We start from the raw sequence: 14,701 nt of genomic DNA, 5'->3' as shown, positions 1-14,701 counted from the left end.
TCATTAACATGGGTTTCAGTTACTTCATGCAGAGTGGACAATTTCTACTTATAACAAAGTGTCGCATCAGATGGAGCTGGTAATAATGGGTTTGAAGAAAACATGTCAGTCTGAAGGTTGCTTATTCATCAGTTTTTGTATGCTTTATTCAGTAATAACAATGTGCCCTTGCATTCCACTTAATTACTAGTGTATAAAATAAAAATGCATCGAAAGCGTTTTTCCTTTTTCTCAGGGACTAATGTTTGAATCCAGCTCATTGACTGAAATGATATTAATATATTTCTTCAGTATGAAATAGTGTCAATCAGTATCATTCTTTTTAAAAACCCTGAGTATAAATGTATATAATACTTGCTTTGGAAAGTAAGAAGGACAACAACAAAAAAATCATTTCTTTTGCATCAGATTGAGGTATCGCTATAATACGGTAGTTGGGAGCCCTAGAACCCAACCATGTTATAGACCAAACCTTGTTATAAGCAACCAGGTCAGTTAGCTGAAGAAAAAATAGCAGATGGGGTAGGTAATTAAATGTGGGTAAAATATGTGCTTCGTCAGCACAGTTACCATCTTAAATTGATGCATATTAAATGAGAAATATGCCTTAGTGAAAAGAGAAGGTATATATAATAGTTTACTTTATTTAGAGAACCACAAATTGGTACATATATGTGAATACTGTTTATATCTACATGTCAAATGCATAGCATGAATAGAGTATCAACGCCATGTACCCACCCGCAAATCTCATCATATACAATGAATCCACAATACAAGTGATTCCATCAAAAATACACACACACACACAGATTTAATATATTCACTAATTTTGTCACAGGTCATATTGGTCTGAATTCAGTGGAAAAACAAAAGCACAATCACGTAACGAATGACGAAGCATGTTTACTTTCAGTAGGTCACAAGTTGGTAAAAGTAAGTTTGCGTTTTAAGCCATTGTTGGTAGCGTTCGTAAGATAAACTTATTCCCTGCAAAAAGGAAACTTTCACAGCACAGTTAACTTGTTCCAGTCATGTTGGAAAATGCAAAAATCCATCAGATTCCATTACTTTTATTTAAGTTAGGTACTGACTTCCTTTGAAGAAAAGTTCTTTGTTTTTATTGAAGATTGTAGTCAGCTTTCTTAGATGAAGGGTGCATGTGTTATTTTGAAGTCACTGCTAAAGGCGACCTTTGGAGAACCAAGCAAATGCCCAATTCATATTGTGGTGGCAACATCAAATAACTGTATTGTATGATTGAGACTGATTATCTTTTTCCATTTGCTGAGCACGTTTTCATAACAATCGGTACTTCAAAGGTAATATGTTTCCTTTGAAATTTCAGCAAGCTGTTATATCTGGGTACAGTTAACTAGTGAGCAGCTGAAAATCCAATGAAATATAGATTACGAGATAATGACTCATCCGGTTCATCTCTGTTACCTACCAGAATTGTCAACAACAAAAAAGCCGATATCTCACAACATACATTAGTCATGCTAGATGTCAAGAAAAGCGGATTATGATATAAAAATGCACTGTTTAGATGATTTGTAAATATGGACAAAGAATTTGTTTATGTAACAATAGATAAATTTCAGCGCATTTTATATCCAGTTTGCGGCTTTCTTTCATGGGGCCTCTGAATTTCTCCAGTCCAAACAAATGGTTGTATATGCAAGTTTAAACAGCCAACAATTTTGCCAATAAAAAAAATTGCCAGATGGTATATTTTTCCACCAATAAGGGGAAAAAATCCAAGTCTGCGACATTGGTGAAGCCCTACGTGATCCCTGAATGAACTTTTTGTACATTATTTTTCGTACTTTTAAGAAGAAATAACTACTTTTTCGTGCTCGAGAAAAATACATAAAATTTCAGTAGCCATCTTGTAATGTTCATATTCTTCTCCAAAATGATAATACATTTTATTTTGTTTTATTCATACTTTTAAATAAATTTTTTTCATATACGAGAAAATTACATGTATATGAAATTTCGGAAGCCACACCACAGCCGTGTTATATCCAAATTTGTGTTATAATGGAGCATGCTATAGCGAGGTCACACTTTCGTATGGACCTTATTAACAAAAATTATGAAACTTTGCTTGTAAATTCAATCATGATCAAGTCAGTTTTCACTGTTCCTCATCATCCATCAACATATCCTAATATATGTTTCTCAGCGATATAAATAGTGGTGGCCGACAAAAACTACAAAACAGTTACCCAACGAATAATAATCAATTTATAGTACTGTTCAATTTACTAAATTTGACAAAACATTTTTGTAATAAGTGTTTTCAAATATTTACAAGTGATGCTAATTTGTAATTCAACATGAATTATGTGGAAAATACGTTCAATGGCTTCTTTTGAAAAACCAATAAACACAGTTTTTACCAAATTTCACAGAAAACATTCATGCTTCAAAGCCTTTTAAGTATTTACAGATGATAAAAATCTGATGTAAAATATGGCAGCTGTTACTAAAAATAGGAAAACATTTAATAATTTCTTTTTTTTAAAATACTGTACATACTTGGATCGAATTTGAACTTTTTCAGATTTATACAAGTTTTGCTGTTCCTTCGTCAGATATGGGTGTTGTTAACAAAAGTAGAAAAACATAAACCCAACTTTATTTCAAAAGCAGCCTGATATTGGAGCCTTTCACCAATTGAACAAGATGATGCTAAGTTGCATCAAATATTGATGAATATACAAAATCTAGGCAAAACCTCGATACATTTATTTTCATAACTAATGAAATCACCAGCATTTGGAAAAAATTTGAACAGAAGGCATCATGCATATTCGTATTTCATGGCTAACTGTTCCAGTATTGGCTAATAGGCAGAAGAAATATTGTTAGTTATCCCAGACCCAAACCCACTTCTTATTTTTGTTTACTGCTCCACTGAAGTGGGCTTGTCCATACACCCATACCTGCCTACACCCATCCAGTCAAGTTTTGCATTAGGTCAGTTTACAAGTACTCATATTTCCATTATAACATTTGTAGATTCTTTTGGGTAAAATAAAATCACATATTTTTCTTATTTATTACAGGTTTCCATTGTTTACTGCTATACACCAGATCTGTAAAAGAGAAATGGATCCAAGGGAATTTATAGAGTGTCTGCGGAATCATCCAGAGCATCTGTAGTGAAAGCCTGTCAGCAAAAGGGTCATACAAGGACAAGATCTCCTATACTCAGAAAATAATGATGTTCAGTCAACAGTCACCACCACTATGTTTTGTTCCTTCACCATCATTAGATATTGTGAACCATAAAAGTTTGACAAGCATTGCTAATCTCAGATTTTGATGTTACTACATGTGTGACCTATTTGCCCCACACACAAGGCTGCATCTGAAAGCCTGTATTCTATAACCCACAATCATGGAAATACTTATGACTTGCAAAAATCAATTCAATTGGTTGATTATTCATTATGAAAACTCATATGCATGCATAACATCATTTAATCTCTGATTGGTGATATTTTATGTTATGCCGCCTTTGTTTCCTATTTCATAATTGTATTGGTGTCAGAGACAATAGTGTTATGGGCCAGAAATTGTCTAACAGAGTATATGAGTAAAATTAAATGTGATAACTACATGACAGAGAGAGAAGTAATTAAGCTTACAGTCTCTGCAAGTTGCACATTTCCAAGGATACTAGATTAAGAAATATTGGCTGGCAATGCAGCCCTCATAGGATGCATTCCATAGCAATGAGAACACCTTCATTAGAAACCTTGTACAACATGCAGGAGAATGCTTATGGCTCATGTCAAACATTATTGACAGCGTGACATTGGATACTCTTACTAAATTATTATATAGTAAAATTTTATAACACTGCCCTCAGTCATGTGAATACTCTGAGTAATTCTAATTGCATGATTTGGGTGCTATCTGTGACCCCCCCCCAAAAAAAAAAAACCCAAAGAATGTAATTAAAACTACAAAGAATGAATATTTTTATCAACTTGAATTAAATCTTTGGTCCAAGTTTAATTAAGTTTTCTACCTCTGATCCCCAAATTACAAAAACAAAAGTTATAAGTGGAAAGATCAGTTACATAGCACTTTGCGTTTTGAATTTGAGACCAGTCTGCTTGCTCTCTTGTAAGCATTTATAAGTATTGAAGAGTGAAAGCAAAGTGCTTCTCTTAGCTGAATCAGAACAAATGGAAAACAAAGTTAAGGTAGAAAGTATCAGCTTTCATTGAACAAAGGCAGATATATTCTTGACACTGTATTTTTTTCAATAAAGAAAAACATTGAGCAGCTCCAAATCATCTCAATCAAGCAGGTGATTGGAGAATTCACACAACCACCTGAAATATTTGCTTTCCTTTTTGTGTTAGCATTTACTCATATAATTTTCTTTCCGAAATTGTCTTTTTTTTTTTCAAAAATGATGGGCCCAGGACCCATTGATAAATTCCTGCAGTCTCCTTGTGCCTAGATACCTGGAAAATAACAAAGTTAGAAGCAAACGTCCATCTCAGCAATATTTGCATTTTGTTATATAGACATTTAAAAAAATTACATTTGTTATTAAGTTTGATTCCCTTACATGGAGAATGATCTTTAGGTAATTATGTTTGCTTACCCAGAAGTCTTGCAGATATATTGCACAATAATTGCATAATTATTTGAACCCATTGCTTTCATTATCCATAAGTGTATTGTGTTTTCATTGTTTTTTTATACCAGCCACATTTTACATGTGCACAAATCAACATGGAACAAAATCCTTCATAGCCAGTGAAGATACAGTACATTTGTAGGTTTTTGCAAAATTCTTATGCAAGTCCAATTTATGACATAGTAGTCTTTTTCCATTATTTAACCATTCTATGTGTGTGTTTATAATTAACAAATATTTTTGATCATTTTAGCTTTGTTATAAAATGGTTCTGCTGCATTTAGTCATCTAATAGCTGCAATGACATACAGTGTTACAGTTGCCCATCTGGCTGCCCTATCTTGGTTAAGTTTTGCATTTAGATTATTTCAGACAATTTGTGCACCTTGTACATTTTTATAAGTGAAAATACAGTCAAGGAAACTCAAATAACAAGATTACATTTTAATGTTTGTTTTGAAATTGGCTTGGTTGTATGCATTCTCCATAATTTTGTTATTCTTTTTATTGTTGTAAGTTTTTTGTTAACTCATGTGAGAGGATCGATCTGCTGACTATAGAAACAATCTAGGGCAGTGGTGTCAAATTCATTTGCTATTTCAGGTAGATTTAATATAAATATACTTAACTGAAACTATAGGTATCATGAACTATGACAGTTTTACAAATTTGCCTCTAACAAGAGACCTGGTCTGCAGGATGAACTAATGAGACTGATGTGCTGTATGCTTGACAAGCCTGATCTAAGGTCACCAAAATACTCACCGCCAGGAAATGTTTGACATGGGGAGATTACCATTATGGACATTTATAAATGGGACCATGGTAACCATGTGGTCTGAAGCATTAGCCTTTATAGATCACTCAAACATTACACCTGTTCCCACGAGTTCGAGTCTTGACTCGAACGACATGGATATGTGAGAAAGCTTGCCAGTAGTTTCTATGATCCTTGCTCCGCTAAATGTACTAGCCTTCGTGTATAGCTTAATCATGCGGAAAAACGGATTTAACCCCCCACAAATTTATTTATATAAAAAAAAACATGTTCAGTGTTTGATGTTTTAGGTTGAAATTTTAGATTTATCATGCAGATAGAAAGAAGCAATCTAAACTGAAACATGAATTCTGGACATTATTACAACTCAGCTTCACAAATTTTTAATTCATTTAATTGCACACATATCTACTGGAATTTTAGAGGTGGGAAGTAATAAATAGAATGTCTTCTGTTGCAAAAAAAGAAAAAAGGAAAAGTAATTCTGTACTGACTTGAGAAAAAGCAAGATGTTACCACAGATGCAATTATTTCTTTTATACCATAATATTGCGCATATTTAGTCCATTCATTTTGTGGACTGAGTGACCCAGTTGGTTAAATTAGCTAATGTTAGCAATATTAGTTACAGTTGCTAACATTGGCAACATTGGGTGTTTTGACTATGATGCAAATAGATTGATTAATTTTACACCATGCATGTGTTGTGTATCTTTACCACATCTGGGTTATATCAGTATCAAAAATGGATTGTTTGGTGTGACCATATTGGGAGAGAATGATTACCTCCAGTGTAGAGAACTGTCATTGTAGACAAAGAGAACTAAATCCTTTGACATGTAACTTGTACATAAACATGATGGGACATTATTTATACATTATATGTTAATCTTTAACCTCCTAAAATTTAGCCATATTATATGTAGTTACTTTGTATATTGCATAATTCTTTGCTGTTCTTTTACAAGGAAAAAAGGCTTGTTTTTCCTTAACTGCTCACCACTTATTATAACTGAATTGTAAAATGATTACTGCAGGCCAATGCAAAATGCATCTCTTTTATATTGCATAATTGCATTTATACCGTTCTTTTTTTTTTTTTTTATATTTTTGTTAACTTAAGACCTTTAGTGTATAGAGAAATTTTTTATGTATTATGATATGGTTTTTTGTTCATCTGTTAATAAATCAATATTCAGTTTGATTTCTTTTTAATTTCTGATGAATTGGAGGAATCCATCTTCCAGCCTGTCATGCTGTCTACTCTTCTTTACTAAGACTAGTTTGTGTTTCTATTAATAGCAGTTTTTTAAAGGGACAAAACTCAAGATTCTAATCCTATGAGCAAATTTTTAGATTCAGAGTGGTTACTGTACTTGATAATGTTTGATTGCTTCTGTGCATTACTTCAAACAATAAAAAAATCCTCATAAAAGTTGATTACATAAATATTCTTTCTCAGAATATTTGATAAATTCTTTGTTTAGAGTTGAAAAGATCTTGAAAGATTTATTTTAGAATATATGTAGGAATTTTGAGATTTTGTTATATAATGAACATGATTATAAATATCAAACTACTTAAGTTTGCCCCATTGATCCCTGTTTAATGTTCCATATTGTTGGAACTTTTCAAACCTATATTATTTCCAGGTACATTGGTTTGTTATAAATATTACATTTTTACCAATTTTTACCATTTATTTTTTATTTCAACCAATGTCTACAGTTATTTTAACAAGCTAGTTAATTTATAAAGATATAATTAAAGCTTTTTTTATCTCTACTTGTCACAGACCAGAGCTTATGGGCTGGTCTGTTGTGCATTGTCAGTCATCTGATATCTGTTTATTCCGTAAGCACAAGATTGTTATTACTACCTTACCTAAACTACTCTTATGATTGCTATGAAACTATAGACAGACATTCATTCCATGGTCTTGTTAGTCCTAGATGAAAATGTTCCCTCACACCTTGAAAACCTTGTTATTGCTACTCTTCCCAAATGAATGACTATATCAACATGGTGATGAGCCAGCTGGAGACTGGCCGACATCCCATGACAGTACTCACACTGTCCTTGTGTACAAGGAGGCCAGCTCCCTGCTCATCTTTGTCTTCTCTACCACTGAAGTATAGTTTGTGGCCTTCCAAAGTAGTTGTTTCTCTAGTGTTCTTTCATCGTATCTCACAGAGTCCTAGGATGTTCCAGCGGTATCTGTTCATTTATATGTAAGCTGCTCGAGCTTTCCTTTTGCTCTCAGTTTTCTCACATTCCAGGAGCCAATGATGATATTGTTCCTGACATGAATCTTGCTGCTCTGAGCACCAGTCATATACTTTCCACCTCCACCCTGGTGCAAGACGGAAGGTGCAGCCCATGCTGAACCAGGCAGCAACCGAGCTGGTATGGGATGGGTAATGGTTGTCATTATTCATGTGATGTGTCTAGGGTAGCTGCTGCCTGGTGGAGCCCAACCCTCTCCAGGCCTGATTTCCTCCAACTTGGTGGCTCGTCTTGGTCATGAACACGTAGCCATTGAGCTGTGTGGCAGCCTTTCTGCTTGGCCGTTGACTTCGTCTCAAAAGTTCTTCATCCCAGCAATTCCATGTTAACATCACACTATTTATCCATAGCTGGAAGACTCATGGAGGACAGGAGCATCTACCTTCCCATGCAAGGCTAGATGACTTGCCCATCGCCCAGGGCAACTCCATTCAACATCATCAATATACAGGAATAAGCCTCAACATCAGATTCTGAGGACATGATGTGGAAGACTTCTACCACCAGCTATGAGAAGTTGTGGATAAAACAATGAAGAAAGACATTCTGGTTGTGCCAGGCGATTGGAATGCCAATATATGCGAGGACACATGCATGAACTGGAAATTAGCATCTGGGCGCTGCTGCAATGTACAGATGAACAAGAGAAGACTGAGCCTCCTGGAATTCGCTAGTTACAATGACCTTATGTTGGCAAACACCTTCGGCCAACACAAAGTATCCAGAAGGTGGACATGGGACAGCCGAAGCAGAGACCATCACAGTCAGATTGACTACATCATGGTGAAGAGGTGCATACGGTCAAGTGTAAACATTGCCAAGACTAGAAGCTTTCCCAAAGCAGACATAGGAAGTGACCATGATCTGGTGATTATGACCTTCAGGCTACATCTAAAGATCAAGAAAGAGTCACACAAGAATAAAATTTGATCTCGAGAAATTGAAGGATCCCGAAGTAACAAAAGCCTTTCAGGCAATGATTGGTGGAAAATTTGTACCACTCACCATCTTCAATGCTAACAATACCGACATGAACACGTTGATCACCATCATACAGCAACGATTGAAACAGCCAGCGAGATCCTTGGTAGACATCGCCCAGTCAAGAAGCCCTGGGTCACAGCTGAGGTCATGAACCTGTGTGACGAGGAGGGAACCGAAGAAGAAAAAGAACAATACAGAAGGGGTAGAGCAGTAAAGAAAAGCATGAAAAAAGCAAAAGAGAACTGGATAGAAGAACAGTCCAAAGACACTGAGGGAAACTTGAAAAGGAACAACAGCAGGAAAGCATACCAACTGGTCCAAGTTCTAACAAGCACAAAAAAACGGCGGGTTACCTCTTTACAGGACAAAGCCGGAAACTGCCTCACAGAAGAAAAAAATATTCTGGAAAGATGGATAGAGTACTGCGCAGAACTTTACAACCACCGAGCCACAATAGATCCAGAGATACTGAATGTCCCTCCAGCAACTGACGACGACAACCACCCTATCATGAAGAAGTAGAAGCTGCAGTGAGATTGCTGAAAAAGAGGAAGTCAGCAGGAGTGGACAACATCCCAGCAGAACTTATCCAAGCTGGGGGAGAAGCAATGATTAGCGCCCTCACAAACATCTGCAACAAGATCTGGCAAACAAGATTATGGCCATTGCCATGGACCCACTCACTGATCATCTCCCTCCCCAAGAAAGGCAACTTGCAACAGTGTCAAAACCAGTGTCCAATCAGTCTTATAAGCCATCTAAGCAAAGTCATGTTAAGGATACTGCTGAACAGACTAAAGCCACAGGCTGAAAAGATCATTGCCAAGGAGCAGGCTTGGTTCAAAGCAGAGCACAGCAGATCTTCAACCTCAGGATATTGTGTGAGAAGTGCCTCCAACACCAGCGAGATCTGTACCACCATGTCTTTGTATATTTCAGGAAGGCATTTGACAGGGTAGAGCATGCAACCTTGTGGCAAGCATAAGATTGTACAACATAAATGCCAACCTCATCAGAGTAATAGAGCACCTCTATGACAAGGCCACCAGTGCAGCATACTTCGATGGCAGCATAGGGGACTGGTTCAGAACGACAGTTGGAGTCAGAGAAGACTCTGCTTTCTTCCACACTATTCAAAATCTTTCTGGAGAGAATCATGGCTGACGCTCTTGAAAAGCATGACTGAACGGTCAGCATCAGAGGCAGAACAATCACCAACTTACATTTTGCCAATGACATTGATGGACTAGCAGGAAACGAGCAAGAATTAGTAGAGAGCCTCGACAAAACCTATGCATCCTACGGCATGGAAATCAGTGCAGAGAAGACCAAAATGATGACCAACAACATCAAGGGCATCAGCACTGACTTCAGGGTCCAAGGTACGAAGCTAGAAACAGTCCACAGCTTCAAGTATTTGGGGGCAGCTGTAACAGATGAAAGATCGAAGCCTGAAGTACTCTCCAGGATTGTTCAGATAACAGCAGTGCTGAAAAACAAGCCCATCTGGAACGACAAGAACATCACACTCAGTTCAAAGGTCAGACTGATGTACTCACTGGTGATCGAAATATGTCCCTATGCCTACAAATCAAGGACTAAAACAGCTGACATAGAAAAAGGATACAGGCCACAGAGATGAGATGTTTAAAAAAAATCCTTGGCATTACATACAAAGACCATGTCACCAATGAAGAAATATGGCAGATGATAAGACAAGCCATTGGGCCTCATGATGACCTGATCACAGTGAAAAAGCATAAACTGCAGTGGTACGGGCTTGTCTCATGATCATCAGGACTTGCCAAGACAATCCTGTAAGGCACTGTACAAAGAAGAACAAAGAGAAGCAGGCAAAGAAAGAGGTAGGAAGATAACATTCAAGAGTGTTTGACATTGAGCGACTCACTGAGAAAGACAGAAAATCAAGAAGAATAGAGGAAGCTGGTTGTTCGTTCTTGTGCAGTCTAGCAGACTACAGGATTGATGATGAGGATGATATCAACATGGAAGTTTTCCTAAAAGACTTGTTATGATGTCTAGTTCATCTTTTCTGACAATTGTGCCGATCTGAGAGCCAGTATGGCCACCGTGGCAGCCATCTAGAAAATTTTGCTATCACCACTCCTTCTGAATGGGTGGTCATATCAGTATGGAGTTGTAACTAAAAGACTTCTTATAATGTTTACTTGATCCTAAACAAAAATGGTGTTGATCTGCAGTCCAGTGTGGCCAGCACAGCATCCTTCATTTGTTGTCCAGTGTTTGTCGGTAAGCACAAATTTATTATTGCTACTCCTTCTAAACTACTTGGGAGAATTGCCCTTAAACTTTATACACACATTCATCCTATGGTCTATTTGACCCAACATTAAAATGGTCCTGCTCACATATCCAGTATGACATCTACAGTGTCCATCTTGAAAATCTTATCATTACTTACTGGATAGTCCTATCATCATGGGGTTTTCTCTAAAAGACTTCTTATGTTTTGTTGCTTGTACATTAAATTGGTGATCATATGACATAAAATATGTGGTCACTCTTATATCTTTGTTTTAGCTACTCCTCTTAAAGGGAAAGTTATTTGACATAGGGTTTTCATCAAAGAAGTTCATATGGTGTTTACTTGGTCCTTTATGAAAATGACTAACCTTCAATATGGGCACCATGGTGTTCATCTTGAAAATACAGTTGTCTCTGGATGGCTATATCAACATGGGATTTTCAACAACTGACTTCTTATAATACCTAGTTGGTGCTAAATGAAAAATGTCAGTCATACAGCAAATATGGCTGCTGCAACAGCAATCATACAGATTTTGTTGCAACTACTTCCCTGAATGGATGATCATTATAACATACGGTTTTGACCAGAAAAATGTACATTATCTACTTGGTCCAAAATGAAAACGGTGCCAATCTGACATCCAGTATGTCCACCACAGCAGCTGATTTGCAAATGTTGCTAGCACTGAAGAATATCATAGGTGGTTTCAACAATCAGCAGTTAACCTTTCTCCTTATAGTTGCTATGAAGGGAGTTTATATTTATATAGACGTACCAGGGTCACTCAGTGCATTGTGCTATAAATAGAACACTTGTCACCTGTTTTACTTGATACACACAGGCCTGCCTGTTGAATTTATAGCAGTGTAGTACATGTTAAGTTCAACTTCAATTTTAACCATTTTACATTATTGGAACACATATATTGTGAATAGAAAGATTTAAGAGTAAAATCTAATCTTTATTTTTTTTAATAATTATTTTTCATTGAAGAAATTTTTATGTCCTGTAAGTTCCTGACATAACTCATTCACTGTCAGGCCAGTGAATGAAGCTGTATGACCAACCGTAGCTGACATTTCTCAAACTCAGTCTTCTGGTTCTTGGTTTGTGTCTACATCAATAAATCGTGTATTTGACAAATTATTAAACATTGCTGCTGCCTATATCAACATCATAACCTCTGTCTGATTTATTGAAGCTTTCATAGTCATAATTCTAATCATCCAAACTCAAGACTGTACTGAATGAGATGAAATCCGCTGCCTTCATTTTGGAGAGTGGAGAAACCAACCCAGTTACTTTGAATGGAAGATTACGACTAGACATTAAATAGCAACCATCTGATCTGACATAATGGTCATTTATCTCAGTGACCCTCTAATAAGGGGTTTTCCCTGAAGGTGGCACAATGAATACCTGCTCAGAATGGCTTATTTTTTACTAGAGGCATCCAAACGTACTTCCATGTAAATGAAGAAGAGGTATCTACTTGTACTTCCATGAGAATGGAGTACAGGCATCCAAAGTGGCTTGCATGAAGTAAAGGGTTAAAAGGAAGAAATGTTCATATCTTTAATTCCTGGAAATTCTTTTCACTCAGTAGAGCATCAGTCCTTTCAGGGATTCTTGTTTTCAAAAAGGATGGATATTTTCTACAATTTCATTAAAAAAGGATGGAAATTTTCTACAATTTCATGAAAAAGGATGGATATTTTCTACAATTTCATGAAAAACGATGGATTATTTCTACAATTTCATGAAAAAGGATGGATATTTTCTACAATTTCATGATTTTATTCATCTTATAATTCATGCAGAAAATATAGGATCCTACAAAAAGTCCTATATTTTAGAAAATTTAACTTTATTTCCCAAAGTTTGGATGCTTTCAGCTTTTATTGTTATGCTATACCATGGAAGTGAATTTTTGAAATTTTCGACCTTATTTGTAATAAATGAGAGGCATGGTGGACAGATGCAAGGTGAGAAGTCTTAGCTTTGCATAGATTCAGTTGTGTATTTTTATCTTTTTGTTTTGCATTGGAAAAATATTAATTTTGGTGTCTTTTAGTTACCTAAAAATTTGGAAAATGTCATGTAATTGTCCTATATTTCAGTTTTTTTTAAATTCCTATTTTTTTGCTATAATATTTGTTACACAAGTGAGCATGATTGCATCTAAAATGTAATAAAGATTTTGTCTGCAAATTAACAAGTAAATATTTTATTCCTAAGGATTTAATTGGATATTTCAAATTTTGAACTTTAGCTTTCATTATTTCCTTGAGAAGAGCAGAAAATGCCAGGTTATACAACAATAGTAAATCGGCAAAATCTTTCTTTAGTGCATTCAGTATTCTAGTCTTCTTTGGCTGTGTGATTTTTGTTTTGAGTTGGTCATTTGATGAGATTCGACTTTTATGAGATTTATTGGTCAGCTACATATTGTTTTCATGCCTAAAATATAGGCAGCAGTAAATCTTTCATGTTGTTATCATTTTCTGTTATGTATTCTTGTATGCATTAGATTTTTATTTGATGTCAAGTTTTGCAATAAAATATATACCAATCCAAGATTTTGTTATTCACTGTGTATTTTACTTGCATGTTTAAATGTCAGGATAATATACAGCTAGATATTGACATTGAGATTGGTTAAACATTTCTTTTGCACTGTTATTAAGGACAGACTTCATAGGGACATAATCAGCTTGGATCAGTATCATGTAAGCTTCATAAAGACATAACCAGTTCTGATCAGTATCTTGTAAGCTTCATAAAGACAACCAACTTGGATTAGTATCCTGTAAGCTTCATAAAGACTTAACCAACTCTGATCAGTATCTTGTAAGCTTCATAAAGACTTGATCAACTCTGATCAGTATCCTGTAAGTTTCATAAAGACTTGATCAACTTTGATCAGTATCCTGTAAGCTTCATAAAGACAACCAACTCTGATCAGTGTTTTGTAAGCTTCATAAAGACTTGATCAACTCTGATCAGTATCCTGTAAGTTTCATCAAGACTTGATCAACTTGGATCAGTATCCTGTAAGCTTCATAAAGACTTAACCAACTCTGATCAGTATCTTGTAAGCTTCATAAAGACTTGATCAACTCTGATCAGTATCCTGTAAGTTTCATAAAGACTTGATCAACTTGGATCAGTATCATGTAAGCTTCATAAAGACTTAACCAACTCTGATCAGTATCTTGTAAGCTTCATAAAGACTTAACCATCTCTGATCAGTATCTTGTAAGTTTCATAAAGACTTAATCAATTCTGATCAGTATCCTGTAAGCTTCATAAAGACTTGATCAACTTGGATCAGTATCCTGTAAGCTTCATAAAGACTTAACCATCTCTGATCAGTATCTTGTAAGTTTTATAAAGACTTAATCAATTCTGATCAGTATCCTGTAAGCTTCATAAAGACTTGATCAACTTGGATCAGTATCCTGTAAGCTTCACAAAGACTTAACCAACTCTGATCAGTATCATGTAAGCTTCATAAGGACTTAATCAACTCTGATCAGTATCCTTTAAGCTTCATAAAGACAACCAACTCTGATCAGTATCATGTAAGCTTCATAAAGACTTAACCAACTCTGATCAGTATCCTGTAAACTTCATAAAGACAACCAACTCTGATCAGTATCTTGTAAGCTTCATAAAGACAACCAACTTG

The 14,701-nt window shown here is 35.7% G+C and overlaps 2 protein-coding genes across 2 annotated transcripts in view; both read left to right on the top strand.

Annotated features, from left to right (window-relative positions):
* The window catches only part of LOC149791851 (glycerol-3-phosphate dehydrogenase [NAD(+)], cytoplasmic-like), a 49,906-nt gene extending 36,319 nt beyond the window's left edge, over window positions 1-13,587 (top strand). Inside the window, exon 9 of the mRNA XM_089970359.1 lies at window positions 3,078-13,587. Within this exon, the coding sequence (XP_089826485.1) occupies window positions 3,078-3,174 (97 nt within the window). The 3' untranslated portion in view covers window positions 3,175-13,587. The remainder of the gene's footprint in view (window positions 1-3,077) is intronic.
* Window positions 8,268-8,666, top strand: LOC149791852 (protein CFDP2-like). The gene has a single exon (XM_089969483.1). It carries the CDS (start codon window positions 8,268-8,270, stop codon window positions 8,664-8,666), a length of 399 nt encoding a protein of 132 aa, XP_089825609.1.
* Window positions 13,588-14,701: the final 1,114 nt, after the last annotated feature.

Source organism: Sinohyriopsis cumingii, chromosome 9, assembly GCF_028554795.1.
Source record: "Sinohyriopsis cumingii isolate HCF-2022 chromosome 9, ASM2855479v2, whole genome shotgun sequence".
NCBI classification, from domain to species: Eukaryota; Metazoa; Mollusca; class Bivalvia; order Unionida; family Unionidae; genus Sinohyriopsis; species Sinohyriopsis cumingii.
This window is presented reverse-complemented; position numbering and strand designations above follow the sequence as displayed.

Excerpts from the sequence above, each read along its gene's own strand:
- LOC149791852 (XM_089969483.1), top strand. The coding sequence starts at position 8,268 with ATGAAGAAAGACATTCTGGTTGTGCCAGGCGATTGGAATGCCAATATA.